The 18,168-nt window shown below is 41.6% G+C and overlaps 1 protein-coding gene across 2 annotated transcripts in view; it reads right to left on the bottom strand.

Annotated features, from left to right (window-relative positions):
* HK1 (hexokinase 1) overlaps nt 1–18,168 on the bottom strand; it is a 72,443-nt gene that overhangs the window by 2,885 nt on the left and 51,390 nt on the right. For both annotated transcript variants that reach the window (XM_061635201.1, XM_061635200.1), the window contains 8 exons: nt 16,829–17,133; nt 14,726–14,874; nt 14,505–14,624; nt 13,543–13,638; nt 10,253–10,352; nt 6,807–6,990; nt 4,867–5,022; nt 485–718 (listed from right to left, as the gene is read on the bottom strand). In XM_061635201.1, coding sequence (XP_061491185.1) covers nt 485–718; nt 4,867–5,022; nt 6,807–6,990; nt 10,253–10,352; nt 13,543–13,638; nt 14,505–14,624; nt 14,726–14,874; nt 16,829–17,133 — 1,344 coding nt within the window. The remainder of the gene's footprint in view (nt 1–484; nt 719–4,866; nt 5,023–6,806; nt 6,991–10,252; nt 10,353–13,542; nt 13,639–14,504; nt 14,625–14,725; nt 14,875–16,828; nt 17,134–18,168) is intronic.

The raw sequence follows: 18,168 nt of genomic DNA, 5'->3' as shown, positions 1-18,168 counted from the left end.
AAAGAGGAATGATATGTGGCAACTACCCATTACATCACATGTATATGCACACAGTTCACAAGTGTGCGCCCATGCCATCCATACAAAAAAGGTGTAGGTGTAATCAAGGAAGGTTACAATCCAACAAGACAATTTCATTTAAGCAAGCAAGGCTTCCACACTGCCAGCTATGGAAGGTACTATGTTCTGCCTACCATAACCATCAAAGATAGCCCCAGGATGAGATCTGCGGTCACAGCGCAAAACAAAAGAAGATGAAGCACTGTTCACTTGCACCACATTGCCCTTGTCCACCGTTCTCAAAGCTACACAACTCTCCCTAAGCTCACCAACATGCAGGGCAGGAGAAAAGGCTCCTTCAGCTATTCGATCACAGCATCCCCTACTCCCCAAAGCCATGGTTTGCTTTTCATAAGGCTTTAAGCCACTTAGTATCTTTGCTTCACAAATCACAGAGTAAAACAAACCATTTCCCAATACTTACTGTGGATGAAGCTTATATAGTGTCCCGTCTACGCCCACAGTTACATCCAGATGGTCCAATCCTCTGTTCTCTCTTATTTTATCTACCACAGCAGCCATTCCAGCTCCACACAACTGAGCCGCCCTTTTTGAGACTGCACCGCACACCGTCTTGACAATGATACTGTCATCGCAGGTGCTGTTTAGGCCAAGCTGCTGGAGGATTGTACGGACCTGAAGCAGCGCTAATCTGTCACTGTTGAGGAGGCCGGGGGGGGGGGGGAGGAAGGAGAGAGAAAACAGAGGTTTGAACTAGTTTCTAAAAGTTGTAGCTTTCAGGGCCAAACTACACACAATACAAGAGACTCCAAATATTTCCAAATGCAACTCTAAGACTCCAAATTTGATTAGAAGAGCATTGCTGGGGGGGGCAGGCAGGATAAACCTCCCACTATCAAGCCAATTTCCACATCTAAATTCCCCTTTCCAAGCGGCTTGGAAACTTTACACTTTGAAGTTCCTGCCAGAATGCATTTGGTGATCCTCACAGTCTCTTCAGCTAAACATTTCCATCATTCAAATTCAACTTTGTAGAGAAAGACATAATGGTGTCCAAATGTTTATGACATAAGCATGGAAAGACTCAAATCCTCTTCTTTTTTTGATAAGCTACAAGAGGGATGGGGAACCTGCGGCTCTCCAGAAGTTGCTGGACTGCAACTCCCATCACCCCCTGCCAGCAGGGGTAGCAACAGCAAGGGCAACAGGCTCCCCGCCCCCAGAATACCCAGTGAAAGACTCAGTCATGCACTCAGGGGAAACATGTGTAGGCTTTAAGTGGGGAGGTTCAGTGCAAAGCTCCTCCCAAAGCAAAAGGGATTTTAAGTGCACTCACACTGAGAATACCTCTTAAGACCTTCATGCTGAATGCAGGAAAATCTGAAATGGAGCCAAAACACTCGGGGATATTGAGGGTGAGAATTCCACTTGCACTCCTGACCCTCCCCTACTTAGGTTTGCACATGTTGTCCCTAAACACATGAATAGGGCTTGTATTGAAACCCATGTGGTTGAAATGCCACTGACTCCTCTTGGAGCAGCCTCTTTTTCCTTAACCTATCAAGCTCTCTCAGGGTTTGTAATAGGTCTTGTCCCACCGAACAGGAATGGTTTGCCCCACTGTCCTAGAGATAATTAATGAAGAATCAGCTGCTTTGGAGGCCATTCTTTGCTCAATTAATCTCTCTGCTCTTTGCAGTCGTCTGTCCAAATGTTTCTGTCTTCATTTAACGCCAATATTTAAAAAGGGATCCAGAGGGGATCCCGGAAATTACAGGCCAGTTAGCTTAACTTCTGTCCCTGGAAAACTGGTAGAAAGTATTATTAAAGCTAGATTAACTAAGCACATAGAAGAACAAGCCTTGCTGAAGCAGAGCCAGCATGGCTTCTGCAAGGGAAAGTCCTGTCTCAGTAACCTATTAGAATTCTTTGAGAGTGTCAACAAGCATATAGATAGAGGTGATCCAGTGGACATAGTGTACTTAGACTTTCAAAAAGCGTTTGACAAGGTACCTCACCAAAGACTTCTGAGGAAGCTTAGCAGTCATGGAATAAGAGCAGAGGTCCTCTTGTGGATAAGGAATTGGTTAAGAAGCAGAAAGCAGAGAGTAGGAATAAACGGACAGTTCTCCCAATGGAGGGCTGTAGAAAGTGGAGTCCCTCAAGGATCGGTATTGGGACCTGTACTTTTCAACTTGTTCATTAATGACCTAGAATTAGGAGTGAGCAGTGAAGTGGCCAAGTTTGCTGACGACACTAAATTGTTCAGGGTTGTTAAAACAAAAAGGGATTGTGAAGAGCTCCAAAAAGATCTCTTCAAACTGAGTGAATGGGCGGAAAAATGGCAAATGCAATTCAATATAAACAAGTGTAAAATTATGCATATTGGAGCAAAAAATCTTAATTTCACATATATGCTCATGGGGTCTGAACTGGCGGTGACTGACCAGGAGAGAGACCTCGGGGTTGTAGTGGACAGCACGATGAAAATGTCGACCCAGTGTGCGGCAGCTGTGAAAAAGGCAAATTCCATGCTAGCGATAATTAGGAAAGGTATTGAAAATAAAACAGCCAATATCATAATGCCGTTGTATAAATCTATGGTGCGGCCGCATTTGGAATACTGTGTACAGTTCTGGTCGCCTCATCTCAAAATGGATATTATAGAGTTGGAAAAGGTTCAGAAGAGGGCAACCAGAATGATCAAGGGGATGGAGCGACTCCCTTACGAGGAAAGGTTGCAGCATTTGGGGCTTTTTAGTTTAGAGAAAAGGCGGGTCAGAGGAGACATGATAGAAGTGTATAAAATTATGCATGGCATGGAGAAAGTGGATAGAGAAAAGTTCTTCTCCCTCTCTCATAATACTAGAACTCGTGGACATTCAAAGAAGCTGAATGTTGGAAGATTCAGGACAGACAAAAGGAAGTACTTCTTTACTCAGCGCATAATTAAACTATGGAATTTGCTCCCACAAGATGCAGTAATGGCCACCAGCTTGGACGGCTTTAAAAGAAGATTAGACAAATTCATGGAGGACAGGGCTATCAATGGCTACTAGCCGTGATGGCTGTGCTGTGCCACCCTAGTCAGAGGCAGCATGCTTCTGAAAACCAGTTGCCGGAAGCCTCAGGAGGGGACAGTGTTCTTGCACTCGGGTCCTGCTTGCGGGCTTCCCCCAGGCACCTGGTTGGCCACTGTGAGAACAGGATGCTGGACTAGATGGACCACTGGCCTGATCCAGCAGGCTCTTCTTATGTTCTTATGTTTATGTTCTTATTTATGCTGGTGCAAAAACCGCACTATAGAGGCACCATTGTTTCAGAGTGCAGTATTATAGCACGACTGAGGGGGCGGGCACTATAGATTGTCACTCCAAAAAAAGCAGGTTAAAAAAAAATGAAAGAGATCCACTTTTAGTAAGATGGATCTAACAGAAGAAGAAAGATTTTAAGAATTCTTTCAGATCCATGAAATCTCTTGGGGGAAACTGCATAACTTTTAAAACCTATAATTGCAATATATGCAGATTTCATATATATATATAAAATAGATGGAGAACGTTCCTAACTCTACACTGCACACTTCTTTTATACTATTGTTATGACTGTTATTTCAAAACATATCTCATTGTATAATATCGTTTTACACCCATCCAACTTAACAGAAATAGGTATATTTCAAAACAGATGGAAATGCATTGCTTCTTTAGCAAAATAAATGTATTTTGTTGGTGTGCTTTTTATATTTGGCAAAGACTATAATGAAAAATAATTCTACTGAACTACAGATGTGGAAGATTCATTTATTTATTGTTTTTGTATAAATTGCAAATATTGTAAGCATGAAAAAGAACAGTGTTGCTATATTCTCATGGTGGAATCAGCCAACATTTTGAGAAGACAGTTGGAGGCACCTATAGTTAGTTCACTGAACTTGGACAACTGGTTGTTCAGTTATTCACACATGATGAGACTGGTGTGACCCATATATCATATTGTTGCGCGCCTCCCCAATCTCCAAGTGGTGAGATTTCCAGGGTCCCTGCACCCATCCAGGGTTTGGTTTCCTTTGGGAAGAAGGTCAGCAGAGACTGCAGTGTCTTTATGAATTATGGTTTGTTTATTTACACGCATTCCAACCTGAGCTTAGGATGGAGGGGGTTCAAGGCATCAGCAGTCCAATATCCAGCTTTTCCATCTGTATTACAGGAGGCACCCCAAATTCCATGGTGCAGAGAGCCAGTCTCTCTGTCTGCCTTCAGTTACCAACCTTTCTCTAGACACAACTAAAAACACAAACCTCTCCTAGGCTCCAGGAGGGGGGGGAAGGCTCTCCTGAAGAGTTTCAATGACAAAAGGATCTTCCTGGCTCATTCATCAGTTGCTGGGCACCTAATAGGCCCATTAACTACCTGGCCACTCTATTTGTTTAACAAAAGAAATTCATCTGGCGAGCAGAGCCAGCCCCAAGGCACAGGATTCCAAATCAGAGGCTGGAAAGGGGACCCACAGGAATCATCCATTCCAACCCCCCCAAAACTCATAACAATATGTTTATATACAAAATGTATTCCCATAATTTGATCTTTAAAAGTTATGCTATGATTTTTGTCAAATGTGGTTGCATATTTTTGTCTTTTATGCTAAAGCAATGTTTTTCTTCAATAAATAAAACATGATGTAGGAAAAAAAAGAGAACCACAAAGAAGGATTTTGTAAACTCACACTAGCTTGTGAAGCATTGTTGTAATAGAAGTATTGTTAACTAAGATTGCAGGGAACAAGTAATTGTTAACATCGCTTGATAATGACAAGTCGCATTCCAGATACATCTAGCTCACTTACCTTTCTATCTGTGAAAGGAATTTTGTTTCAAAAATACCCCTCGTTTTCAGCGTCTCTGAAATTTGACCTCTGAAAAGGAATCCTCTTTTTGTGAAGTCAATCAAAATGTTGCGGACAATTTCCCCCAAATACATTCCACTGATCATCTTCTCATACCTACAAATCACAGACAGAGGTGGATTAAGTAAGTAAGTAAGTAAGTAAGTAAGTAAGTAAGAAAGAAAGAAAGAGAAAGAAAGAAAGAGAAAGAAAGAAAGAAAGAGAAAGAAAGAAAGAGAAAGAAAGAAAGAAAGAGAAAGAAAGAAAGAAAGAGAAAGAAAGAAAGAAAGAGAGAGAGAGAAAGAAAGAAAGAAAGAAAGAAAGAAAGAAAGAAAGAAAGAAAGAAAGAAAGAAAGAAAGAAAGAAAGAAAGAAAGAAAGAAAGAAAGAAAGAAAGAAAGAAAGAAAGAAAGGGGAGTCTCACAAGCACAACCAAGAACTGGTTAACCTTTAGTCAGGTCAGGGGGAACCCTTTGCAGCCGTCCTTGGTATTTTCCCTTGGGAAAGAGATAAGAATTGGATCAGGGAAACTAAAGCTATCCCTTAGGTCAGCATTTATTTGCCATGTAACTCAAATATCTTCCTCCTTTCCTGTATCACAAATGGGCTAGAAAGCAGAGCTTTGTTTGTGACTTCTCAGTAAGCATAACATGAGCATCTGGATAGGAGGGTTCTCATACCAGCTGCTGTGTGGACGGCTGCTTAGGGATGAGAAGAATATATTGGAGATAAGCAGGTTTGCCAATGAATCCTCTTGGCTCAGAAGTCTTCCTGACATTACGATCTGAGTCCAACTTCCGCCCACCTCAAATGTCACTTCACTCATAACATACTCTCTCATTTACCCACTTCACTTCTCTTCCCCCTTTCCCAAATTTACAAAGTCAAAAGGGGGAGGGGAAAGGAAGGAAAACTGTCCTAAGCTAAAGGTGAAGGATGCTTTTAACAGATTCCTGGAGGTGTAAACTCTGGGGAGTGCAGGTTTTTTACATTTCTGTTTACTCATTGGCACGAAGGATAATAATAATTTTAAAAAACCAAACACCTACAGTTCCCAGCGTTAAGCCAAGGCCTATTTCTTCTTAGTGGTTTTCAATGTACTGAAGATTTCTGAGCATGCTCAGAGGTCTTCAGTGCTGACTTTGGCAAGTTTGGTTCTTTATTCCTTCTGATTCATTTACCATGAGGATTTTTGAAAAACAAAACAAAACAGGACACAATGGTTCTCAAAGTTCCTGTGAACAATGAAAGGTCAGGAGTATGCTAAAAAGCCTTCATTGCAGACAGCTGGAAACGTAAGACGAGCTATGTGGTTTCTGCAAGCCTTCTGGGTTGCTCTTTACTCTTCCGACAGTAAGTCCGCTACCAAGCCGGGTTCAAGGTCCTTGTATTAGCTTACAAAGCCATGAACAACTTAAGTCCAGGGTATCTTAGGGACCACCTGAACCCTTATATCCCAGCTCAATCACTGAGATCATTTGCAGGAGTGGCTTTTGTCGTCCCCCAAGTTTGCAAGGTTCATTTAACATCAACACAAAATTGAGCCTTCAGTGTCATCAGTTCTCTGGAATGCTCTGCCATCAAAGATTCAGCAGATGCCTTCCTTGTGTTTTAACTTTTAAGTGCCTGCTGAAACCCTTTCTGTTCTGCGAGGCTTATGCAGGCAATTAAGAAGATGCTTTTTTTGCAACAGTTGACCTTTGTTTTTATTGTATTTTTAATGTTTTTATTGTTGTTTTTAACGTGTTGTAAACCGCTTTGATGATTTTAATAAATAGCAGTATACAAATATTTTTATAAATAAATAAGTCTGGGAAAGTGTGGCTAGAAATCCATCTATGCTGGAATGACAAGGCACACACTTTTGCTCTACATTTCTCACAATATTTCACCGGGAAATACCTTTGCTTGCCACTATTTAATGAGTAGTCATCAACAGCTTTGTCATAGATCGTCCTGATGTCATCTAGGCATCCATTGTCTCCAAAAGCACCCCACTCCATGTTCACACACATTCTTCCTTGCTCCCCTTCTACCATCTCTACATTTTTCATTTCCTCCATGTAACATGCATTGCTGCCAGTTCCTAGAACAAGGAAACAAACAGACTCAATACTAAAAGAGTGGGCTTTATTGTTACCCCTCCCCTCCAAGAGCCAGGACACAAATCCAAATATTTTATTATTACAGCCATGAAGCTAACTAGGTGATCTGGGGCCCATCAGCCTAATCTACCTCACAGGATTATGAGGACACCATGATGGGTGGGTGGGGGAAGAACCATGAATGCTGCCCTGAGCACCTGAGAGAAAAAGGAGAGTAAAAATGTAACAAAATTATAAAATACATAAATCATATTTAATGAGATTATTTGTGCATGTAACAATCATACTAGTTTGGTACTGGGCAAATGTTTTCAAAATTACAGTTGTTGCTAGATAGAATTCTAGAGTGGTCTCCATATTCTCCTCAAGTTTTCCTTACTGCACAGGAGCTGGATTTGAGTTTAAATCCCACTTTGACATTTATTCATCACATCTGTAATGCACTTTTTCTGCATGCAGCTCCGAGTGGCTATCTTGGATATCTGAGTAGACCCATTGAAACCAATGGACTTAAGTTAGTCATTGCAATCTTAAATCAATTGAATTCAATGGATCTACTCAGGGTATGACTTAGTAAGATACAACCCAGGAGGTTTTATCCAGGATTGTTCTGAATGCTCTTCTATGTCGATTATGAGCTGAAAGTAATGATTCCGTGTATGTGTGTATGCACATACATAGAAAATACCACTACCAAACCTAAATTATGAAAAAGCTACCATAGATGAATTGGTAGATCAGGATGAAGACTTATTTTCCCTTTCAGACTTACAGAGTAGACAGTAATTTATAATGAAAATACCTTTTGATACGTATTTCTGGCCCCTCAGCTCTTAGCGGTTCTGCCTCCTCCACTGTACTGGAAGATTTGATTTGTTTCACTCAAACATTAATATAAGCAACATTTGGGCAGGATTAAATTTGACATACAGAGGAATGGGAACAGGGAATTGGAATGCTCCGTATTTGGACAGCAGTGGAAAGCTGCTCTGTGTGCCTAGCTTATCTTGATTTAAGACTAAATTTAATACAACAGTTTATATTTCAGACATATTGGACACTTCAGTGTCTGTTCAAAAAGAACCTATCTATATTTGCTAAATTCTGTGCTACAGATTTTTCATCACTAGTTACATAATGTTGTCATGTCCAGTGGTGGCTCTTTTCTGGGATACAGTCGCCATGCGTATTAATACAGCTTTGGAGAGATCACTGACATTCTTGCATGCCCATACGCTCCTAAATTACATTCCTCTTTTTTGAAACTTGATGGACAGGCAGTGAAAATGGACTATGAGAGAACTTTAGGATGGTGAAAAGACTCATATTCCATCACTGGAATAACAGGCTTCTACTCCCAGTTATACAATGGGACTGTTGCTTCATATGAGCATGCAGCATATTAGTGACAGCAATTTTCAGATACCTGTTTGTGCATTTGGACAGTGTACACTAACCTGCATGCACAGTGTGAAACACGGGAGTCGGGAACCTCAAACCAGGGGGCCAAATGAGCCCCTCTGGGCTTCTCTAGCTGTTCCTTGAGACTCTCCCCAAAGCCACACCCTCTCCATGGGCCACCCCTCACTGGCCCTTCTACACACCTCAGGTACTTTTGCCTAGCTGAATGTGCCTCTTGCTTGCCCAGAGGGAGAGATCCATGTGTAGAAACCTCTGACGTTTGCAAGCTAGAATGCAACTGACTCTTAAAAAGTGTCACAGCTGTTATTCTACCCGCTTTTGCATCTGGCCCTGTCCATCACTGGCATCTGGCCCCCAGAAGGTTGCCCAAGAGAGAATGTGGCCGCGAGCTTGAAAAGTTTCCTCACCCCTGATATAACGAGTTAAACACTGGAAACTGGCCACGACCCTCTTAAAAATACCACAACTTGTGCATTCTTCTTTTCCTTCATTTCCTTCCTTTCCCCTCACATCTCCTCCCCTACTCCTTCCTAATACTGTATTTATTTTGTTTGTAAATATTATTTGCACTATTCAAAGAAAATCCAATAAAAGCATACATAAAAAATTATGAACACCCCCCCCCCAATTCCTGTTCATTTATATTGTTTCTCCTTCCTGCCGGTTTTGAGTTCTTCTCCTTACTGCACCTTCTTCCTCAACTAGGTGACCTCTAATCAGGGATCACAGTGAACAAGACACTGTCAAAATGCTACATAGTCTATCATATTTGCTGACACCATTATGGAAAAAATTAATCCAGCAAAGGAGGAATATGCTTTCTCTATCAACCACAGAGGCAATCCCAGCCAAACCGGTATCACATAATGAACAGGATGAGGCACTGTAATATCATCCTGTTCATTATGTGATACCAATTTGGCTAGGACTGCCTCTGTGTCATAGATAAAAAGTTCACCACCACCCCCCAAAAACCCTGTTCATTGCTATTGTTTCTCTTTCCTTCTGGTTTTGAGGCTTTTCTGTTCTTCTCGTGACTGCACCTTCTTCCCCACTTAGGTGACTAAAGCATTGGCTTCATTTGGCTTACATGACACTTGTACTTGTACTTAGCCAACACAAATGAAGTTATGCTAGTGGGGTGGTATAAAAATCCAACAAATAAATAAAATAAATAAATAAGAGAGGGCAATGCTTTAAAAAGCAGTATTATAGCAAATAAACAAGTAGTTCTGCAAAATTAATCCTGAAAAATCACAAACTATTCAGAATGCTTGTGGCAAAATTACAAAAAAGAATAGAGATTTTTATTAGATGGCTAGTTCTACCTTTTTCCTGATTGGTGCACAAATACAGCATTGATGGTGTAGCACATCAGAACATCTTGCTCACATTGCATGGCTCTAACTGAATATATGAATTTGCCTTATATCTGAAAGACTATCTAGTCCGGTATTATCTACACAAAGTGGCAATTCAAGGTTTCAAGCAGGTTTATCCCCAGCCAGGGAGTAAACTAGAGATTCTTTTGGATGCAAAGCATGTATCCCAAAAAAATAGAATTCTGTTGAATAGCTTGTTAACATCTCAAATTTCCCTTGCATTTCCCATTGGGATGCTATTGGTTTGCAATCAGACAAGCCTCATGTAAAGGTGAAACCTCGAATTCTTTGATTTCACCACTTCCTACCCAATGTAGCTAATCATGGGGTGGGGGAACAAACAGACAAAACCATTCAGTAAGTATATGACCTATTATGTTGGTTTTAAAATAATGACACACCTCATAAACCAAACTAAAAAAACAAGTTCCATACATACCTACAATGAGTCCAATTTCACAATGTGGATCTTCATAGGCACAAGTCATCATAGTCCCAACAGTATCATTCACCACTGCCACGACATCCAAGTCAAATTCCTTTGAAGGAACAACAAAATGATATTACGACTGCTTTTTTTGAAACACAGCAAAGCAACACCATCTGCTACATGTTCAGGGGAAAAAGCCCATGCCTGCCATTTACAAATATTCTAATAACCAAGAAAACACAGCTCTGTTTTAAAAAATAACATAACTTTCATTCAGATGTCCTGAATTACTAGTACGTTTAAGCAAATGCATATTTCCATACCATTCTTTGCCTGCTATATACATCACATGCATCTACATCTCAGTTCTAATTAGAGATTTGTTTTGCTCTATGTATCCATACTTCCATATCAGCGCAACATCTTTTATACTCATTTGTACCGAATAGCCAGAAAAAGAAAAATTATATTTATTTTAAACTGTAAAGACAATCACCTTCCTTAACTTGTATAGTCATTACAAAAGTACATCAAACAGTCATTGAGAGAAGAGCTATATCAAATAATAACTGAGAGGAGGGCTCAACTTATCATCACATTGTAACCTCCAATTGGATAATTTATTTATTATTTATTTTATTACATTTTTAAACCGCCCTATAGCAACAAGCTCTCAGGGCGGTGTACAACAATATAAAAACAAGTTAACATACAAATGAGCATGGGTACAATAGACTATAAAAGATATATAAAACAAAATTAAGACAAAAATAGATTAAAATTAAAATTTAAAATTTAAATTTTAAAATGTTAAAATGCCTGGGCAAAGAGGTAGGTCTTTACCTGGCACCGAAAGGATAACAAAGAAGGCGCCAGGCGTATCTCATCAGGGAGGGCGTTCCATAACTCAGGGGCCACCACTGAGAAGGCCCTAGCTCTAGTTATTACTCTCCGGGCCTCCTTGTGCGTTGGAACCCGGAGAAGGGCCTTCGACATCAGGCGCAGCGAACGGGTAGGTACATAGCGGAAGAGGCGTTCCGCCAGGTATTGCGGTCCAATGCCGTTAAGGGCTTTATAGGTAAGAACCAACACTTTGAATCTGGCCCGGAGACATATTGGTAGCCAGTGCAGCTGGGCCAGGACAGGAGTTATATGATCATATTTTTTAGCCCCAGTAAGAACTCTGGCCGCAGCATTCTGCACCAGCTGAAGTTTCCGAACCATCTTCAAAGGTAACCCTACGTAGAGTGCATTACAGTAGTCCAATCTAGAGGTTACCAGAGCATGAATAACTGTGGCGAGGTTCTCTCTGTCCAGATAGGGTCGTAGTTGGGCTACCAGCCGAAGCTGGTAGAACGCATTCCGTGCCACCGAGGCTACCTGAGCCTCCAGTGACAGGAGCGGATCTAATAAAACCCCCAGACTACGGACTTGCTCCTTTAGGGGGAGTGTAACCCCATCCAGGGCAGGTCGGACATCTACCATCTGGGCAGAGAGCTCCCCCACCAACAGCATCTCAGTCTTGTCAGGATTGAGTCTCAGTTTATTAGCTCTCATCCAGTCCATTATCGCAGCCAGGCAGTGGTTTAGTACATTAACAGCCTCACCTGAAGAAGATGAAAAAGAGAAGTAGAGCTGCGTATCATCAGCATATTGCTGGAAACGCACTCCAAATCTCCTTATGACCTCACCCAGCGGCTTCATATAGATATTCAAGAGCATGGGGGACAAAACCGAACCCTGCGGGACCCCATATTGGAGTACCCAGGGATTCGAGTAATGCTCCCCAAGCACCAGCTTCTGGAGACGATTCTTGAGGTAGGAGCACAGCCACTGCCAAGCAGTGCCTCCGACCCCCAAATCCGCAAGTCGCCCCAGAAGGATACCATGGTCGATGGTATCAAAAGCCGCTGAGAGATCCAGGAGAACCAACAGAGTTACACTCCCTGTCTTTCTCCCGACAGAGGTCATCATACAGGGCGACCAAGGCTGTTTCTGTACCAAACCCCGGCCAAAAGCCCGATTGAAATGGATCCAGACAATCAGTTTCATCCAAGAGAGCCTGGAGCTGGCGAGCAACCACACGCTCTAAAACCTTGCCCAGGAATGGAATCCTTCCAAAGGTGCAAATAAAATTACACAATAGTTGTTGAGGGCTCTTTTGTCTTTTCCAAAAAATTCACAAGAGGGGATCAGATCGATTTGAACTTGTTAATTGTCCACCTCCCTCTCCTGACTCAAATCAGATTTGTCCGTTTCATCTGTTTTGCCACATTCCATAGTTTTCACGTTTGTTTTTGTTAGAACCTCTGATACCTCCCATCTCAATGCTATTTCTTTTTTTTGCCAGAAACAAAAAGCTTTACTATTAAATCCAAATATTCCTCAGCTACTAAAATCTTGTAAGCAACTTAGCCAACATTCTATCAGTAGGTTATTTCCTTTAAATCTCTTGTATATTGTCGAAGTATGACAGGTCGCAAGGGCCTAATTTCATGAGAGCCACCCACAGGACATAAAATCTACAAACAACATTTTTGCATTTCCAGCGTCCAAGAGTGACCTTATAAATCCTGCTTAGTCTTCCCAGAGTCAATTAGTATTTAAAGAGGAGATACGGAAAACTTTGCTTCATATCTGAAACCATAAAAGGGGATGCTCTGTGCTGCATAACATATTGTAAGTTACAGACGAGAAATAATTCAATGCCTTGTTGGTTTAAGCTTTGGTAAAGATGTCTGTAAACTGACTCACTAACAATGGGTTGGATCCTAACGTTTGGGAGTGCAGAACAGGGAAACCTCAAGACGGGTGTGGGTTGTGACACACAGAGCTGCAACCAAAGTGGGGGGTAAGTAGGAATTACTGAATCCACCCACTTGGATGAGCAGAAGCATCTTCCAATCATATCTGGATCCCTTTGGATCCAAGGCATTATATCATTGGTTCCGCCTAACAGGCCTTTAGAGCCATTATATTGCTTACACATATTAGCAACAGTTGGCATATCCACCTGTATTCTTTTAATATCTGTAGATCAGATATATTTGAATCAACTGCAAGGAAAACCAAATAGAAAATTTGAGAATCTTCATTTCTTTACCATCTTTTCTTAACTCTTAAAAAATGTGCCGTTTTAAGCAAAATGAAAATGCAGTAGTGACTCATAAACCAAACACAACATTAATTTTAAGATGATCAACGTCATCTGCTAATTTTACTCTAAGCCAAAACAGAATTTTTAACATGATCAACGTCATCTGCTAATTTTACTCTAAGCCAAAACAGAAAAGGCTTACCTCTCTTCTTTTGATTCCTTCCCTGAGCAAATTAACAACATCCTCTCCTTCACAGTCAGTAGCCTTAAAGCCCTTGGTCCAATTCAGAAGGATGCCCTAAAAAAAAAAATTCAGATTTTTACTTCATTGCAATATCAGAACAAACCAAAAAGAGTTGCTCTCTGGACATCCACATGCAACAGCAGACTCAGTCAGCTGATGAACCCACTAGGGCATCAAGACTTTCTAGTATGATGGTTTTATGTAGCTGTTGTGCCTGGAGATCCAAACTAGATGTTATTGGGGGGACTGGTAGTTACTACCAGTCCACGTTACCCTGGTAACAATTTATGAAAGATGATGCATGGTGTGATGTCATCAGGCTCAAATTCCAGCCCACCAATATAGGCAGCCAATGAAGTGGAACAAGGATAGCCAAACTCCAAGTGTGGTGACATCATGCATCTCCTTCCACTAGATGATACAACAGAACTATGGGTTAGCAACACAGGTTGATGGCAACTAGCCATTCCCCTGCAATATCTAGTATAGGTCTCTATTTCAGCAGCATTCGTCAAGGCACACTCTACAGCTGATCTGGGATCTGCCTGGGAGGAGGACTACTATATATTGCTGGCCACTACAGCTGCACATCAAACATAAAAGAGGGAGCACTTAACTCTGTGGTACAGCACATGCTAGTCCTACTCAGAGTAGACCCACTGAAAACAGTCATGATTAACTTAGGTTCACTAGCTTCAATGGGTCTAATCTGAGTAGGACTTAGCTGAATACAACCCAAGAATCCTCCCAACAAACATCTTGGTTGAGCAGGCAGAATCTTTACACCCTAGGAGGTTGTTTGGCATGCCTGCTTGCTTGTCTGGATATCTCTTCTCAACTTATGAACTGCAGCTGAAAATCCACACTTAAGAACACATATTGAAAAATTTATTATAAAAATGAGAGCAAGAACAACTTACAGCATCTAAGCTCGTCTGTTTGCAAGGGAAAGAAAACGTAAAGCCCAGGGGGAGTCGTGCACCTTTTATTCCCATGTAATCCAGGAAATCCGAGATGCAAGAAACAATGTGATCAAACAGCTTTAAAAAGTAAGAGAGAAGTATGTATCACGAGCAAGAACAATGTTATTCAGTCTTTTAAAGGTAATAGCAACATAAAAAGCATCTCACTTAATGCTCACCTCCTCTCCTGTACCCTGCATGACCTCTATAGGAATTGCATATATTTTATTGTGCATCTCCACCATTCGCCTTTTACCGCTTCGGATCTTCACAAGCAAAACTCGAAAGTTTGTTCCTCCAAGGTCCAGAGCCAGGAAGTCTCCATTCTCTGAAAACAACCGCATTTTGATAGTGTGAGAAGTGAAGAATAAAGCATCTAAGTGGTCCAGATTTTAGTTTCCACCACTTTTATTTAGCATGACTACAAGAGAAAGATTTGGGCCTCTTTACATAGACTTTGTGCTCAGTCTATGTGCCAAAGTACACGTGATGTTAGTCATGTGTTTAAACAAATGTGTTTAACCTGGGCATCTTTTTTAGAGAAAAAGCAGCCAGAGGCAAGGCGCAATATAAATTAGGATTCCATGTTGGTTATCTGCTGAAAATCACCCCTTATCTGTCTGCATTTTCAGAGGCAAGCAACAGAAAACATGAATTGCGCCCCCCACCTCAGGTTGCTTTTTCTCCAAAATAAGAGTGGACAGGTTAAGCATATTTCTTTAAAAAACACAACTAACATCACATGTAGTTTGGCCAGAAAAGGTTTACTGAAAAGAGCAGAAAGATGGATAAGGAGAAAAAACATTCTAATGCAAATATTCTCTTCAAAGAGAAGAGAAGCTGGACTGCCTGGAAATGCTGAATTTAGCAATCTGTACACACAAAACATGGAACACTGGCCAGCAGATGGCGATGTTCTTCCTCCTCCTCCATTAAAGGATGTGCTCTTTTAAAGCAATGCAGTTTTTAAAAAACTGAACCATCAGAGGGGGAGGCAATAAAAATTAAAGAAAATAGGGAACAGATAACGTCATTTCATTTGGGAGAATGAGAACCAATTGAGTGCCACATCAGAAGTCCACTGCAAGTCAAAAGTTAATGTGTAAGGAATGAACTACCTGCTCCACTCAGCTGCCAAGGACATTTTTTATGTGGTGAAATCAGGTGGGACTGATTTTTCCTCCACAGATTCTAGAGCACTGAACAAAACCAGACCTGTAAATTATGTGACGGGTTTCAAACGGAAATCCTTCCCCTCCTGAGAAACCTTCCAAAAGCGCATCTACAATCTGAGCAAGGACCCACCTTGAGCACTCACAGAATTAGCTTAACATACCAAAAATCAAAACAGGCAGGTGTCAGCAAATTTTTAAAAGCTTCATAGGAACTGTGATTCTTAACTCATTTGCAGGGCAGGGATATATTTCTAGTGTTATCCTTAAAGAAAGACAGTATAAAAGAAAGTCAAACCACAACTGTGCTTTGATTTTTGTGCTTGTTTTGCAACTACTAGGGCATTCGACAGCCTTGCCAGCTGAAGAGTGGCCTACTAGGCCTGCAATCCTAAATATGCTTACTAGGGAATAACCCTCATTGAACACCACTGGTGTTACGTCCAACTGAACATGCACAGGATTGTACTATAAATGTACTAAATAAATCTGAATAGCTGATATTCATTAAAGATCAAGATGGTATAGATACAGCCCAAGATATAAAGTGATTCCCCGAGAGCCTCCAAACTGTTCTTGAGCATCTACCTGTTTCACAAAGCAGTTTGGAGCTTTCCAAAAGGAGAAAAAACACCCCAGTGCAAGCACACAATGTATTTCCTTTCAACAACAATTTCAAGAGCAATTGCATGTGGAAGAGGGTCAGGGAGGGGTGACTTCTAAAAGGTTGGCTCAGCTTGCATTCTGGAAGGGCTGTAAAACATTCCCTTTTCCTTTGGGATTTCTCCCTACAGCAGCTTTTTCTCACTGGCTTATACATTTTAGAGTTATTTTATTGCGTTATTTGATTATTTTCTCAACTTGATATAATTATACTTCTATTCCGACCCCTCCCCCCCCCCGGGCTGTAAGTCACTTTGAATTCATGCTGGAAAAGTACTATTGCCGCATTCTAAAACTAAACAAACCAATTAAAATGAGGAAATGCATGGAAAAAGTGCGCTCCCTATTTGCAGATTCCAGCCTTAGCTTATTAGGTGCCTAACTTTGCAATGAAGAAGCTAGGCTGGCTCTTTAAAATGTCACTTTGGGGACTAGAGAGCGAGCTACCTGTCCCATCAGGCGTGCTGCGGACAAACGTGGGCAGCATTTTGACTTTTGCGTGTTCGTGCGTCTTCTTCTTGAGGCCTGCTTCTATTTCCGTTCGCATCCTCTTCTTCACCTGAAGCAGCTGTTCATGCGTCAGCTTGAATTCAGCCTGGGTCTCATCTATCAGCCGGTGCTGCTCAGACAGCCTGTAGGCGACCGCTGTCACCATTGCAGCACCCTTGCCGCTCCCGCTCTCAGAGAGCAAAAACCGCACATCTGAGTCAGGCACTAAGCGTCGCACGGTTTTGTGCAAGCGTCTGGCATATCTGCAGAAAGGAAGAAAAGCAGTAAATTCATCCAGAGTAAATCCCTTTAATTAAAATTAAAAATCAATAAATTAATAGGTCAAGCCAGAAGTCCATCTAGTGCAGGGATGGGGAACCTTTTCATGGAGGAAAAGGCTATCAATGGCTACTAGCCATGATGTCTACGCTCTGCTTCCATGGTCGGAGGCAGTATGCTTCTGAAAACCAATCGCTGCTAGCTGCTGGAGTGCTCTTTGCACTCAGGCTGATGGCAGGTTTCCCATGGGCAAATGGTTGGACACTGAGGATAGGATGTTGGACTAGATAGGCCATTGGCCTGATCCAGCTGGCTCTTTTTACATTTTTACATTTAACTTGTGGTCTTACAGATATTGCTGGGTGCCAGCTGCCATCACCTCCAGCCAAGACTGCCAATGGTCAGGGATGATAGGAGTTGTAGTCCAGCAACATCTGGAGAGCCACAGATTCCCCATCTCTGATCTAGGCTTGATCTGCACTATATATTTAAAGCAATATTATACCCCTTTAAACAGGCATGGCTTCCCCCAAAGAATCCCCCAAAGACGTAAGAAACACTTTTCTGTGATCTTATCCCACACCAATAATATCCATAGAGAGGAATCATATGGGAAAGACCAAAGGACATGGTTCTTTTCAAAACTGGCTATTCTATCATCATGCAAGGGACAATGCCAGTGTGGGAAGGAACCAGTATCATTCAGCTCATCTACCTGGCTCATCCCTACAAACATCATAGGAGCAGAGTGGGAAACAGCCACAGTGAAATAGCTCCCAAACTGCTCCAGCACCATATGCCTAATGGGAGCGACACAGGGAGTGGTGTGACTCCTCAGCTCACAGCTGCTCAAGTTCTCTAAATACTCACTCCATTCATTTGCTGACACTAAGGGTGAGCAAAAGGTAGGGTGGGGTCCACGGGTAGATCTTTGGGTGACCTGCAGTGGTATATCGGCAAGAATTTCTGACCCTCAGTTGTTGAACAGCAGCAACAATGCAATGACTTTTCCCAATTTA

Source organism: Rhineura floridana, chromosome 7 (genome assembly GCF_030035675.1).
Source record: "Rhineura floridana isolate rRhiFlo1 chromosome 7, rRhiFlo1.hap2, whole genome shotgun sequence".
Lineage (NCBI taxonomy): Eukaryota > Metazoa > Chordata > Lepidosauria > Squamata > Rhineuridae > Rhineura > Rhineura floridana.
This window is presented reverse-complemented; position numbering and strand designations above follow the sequence as displayed.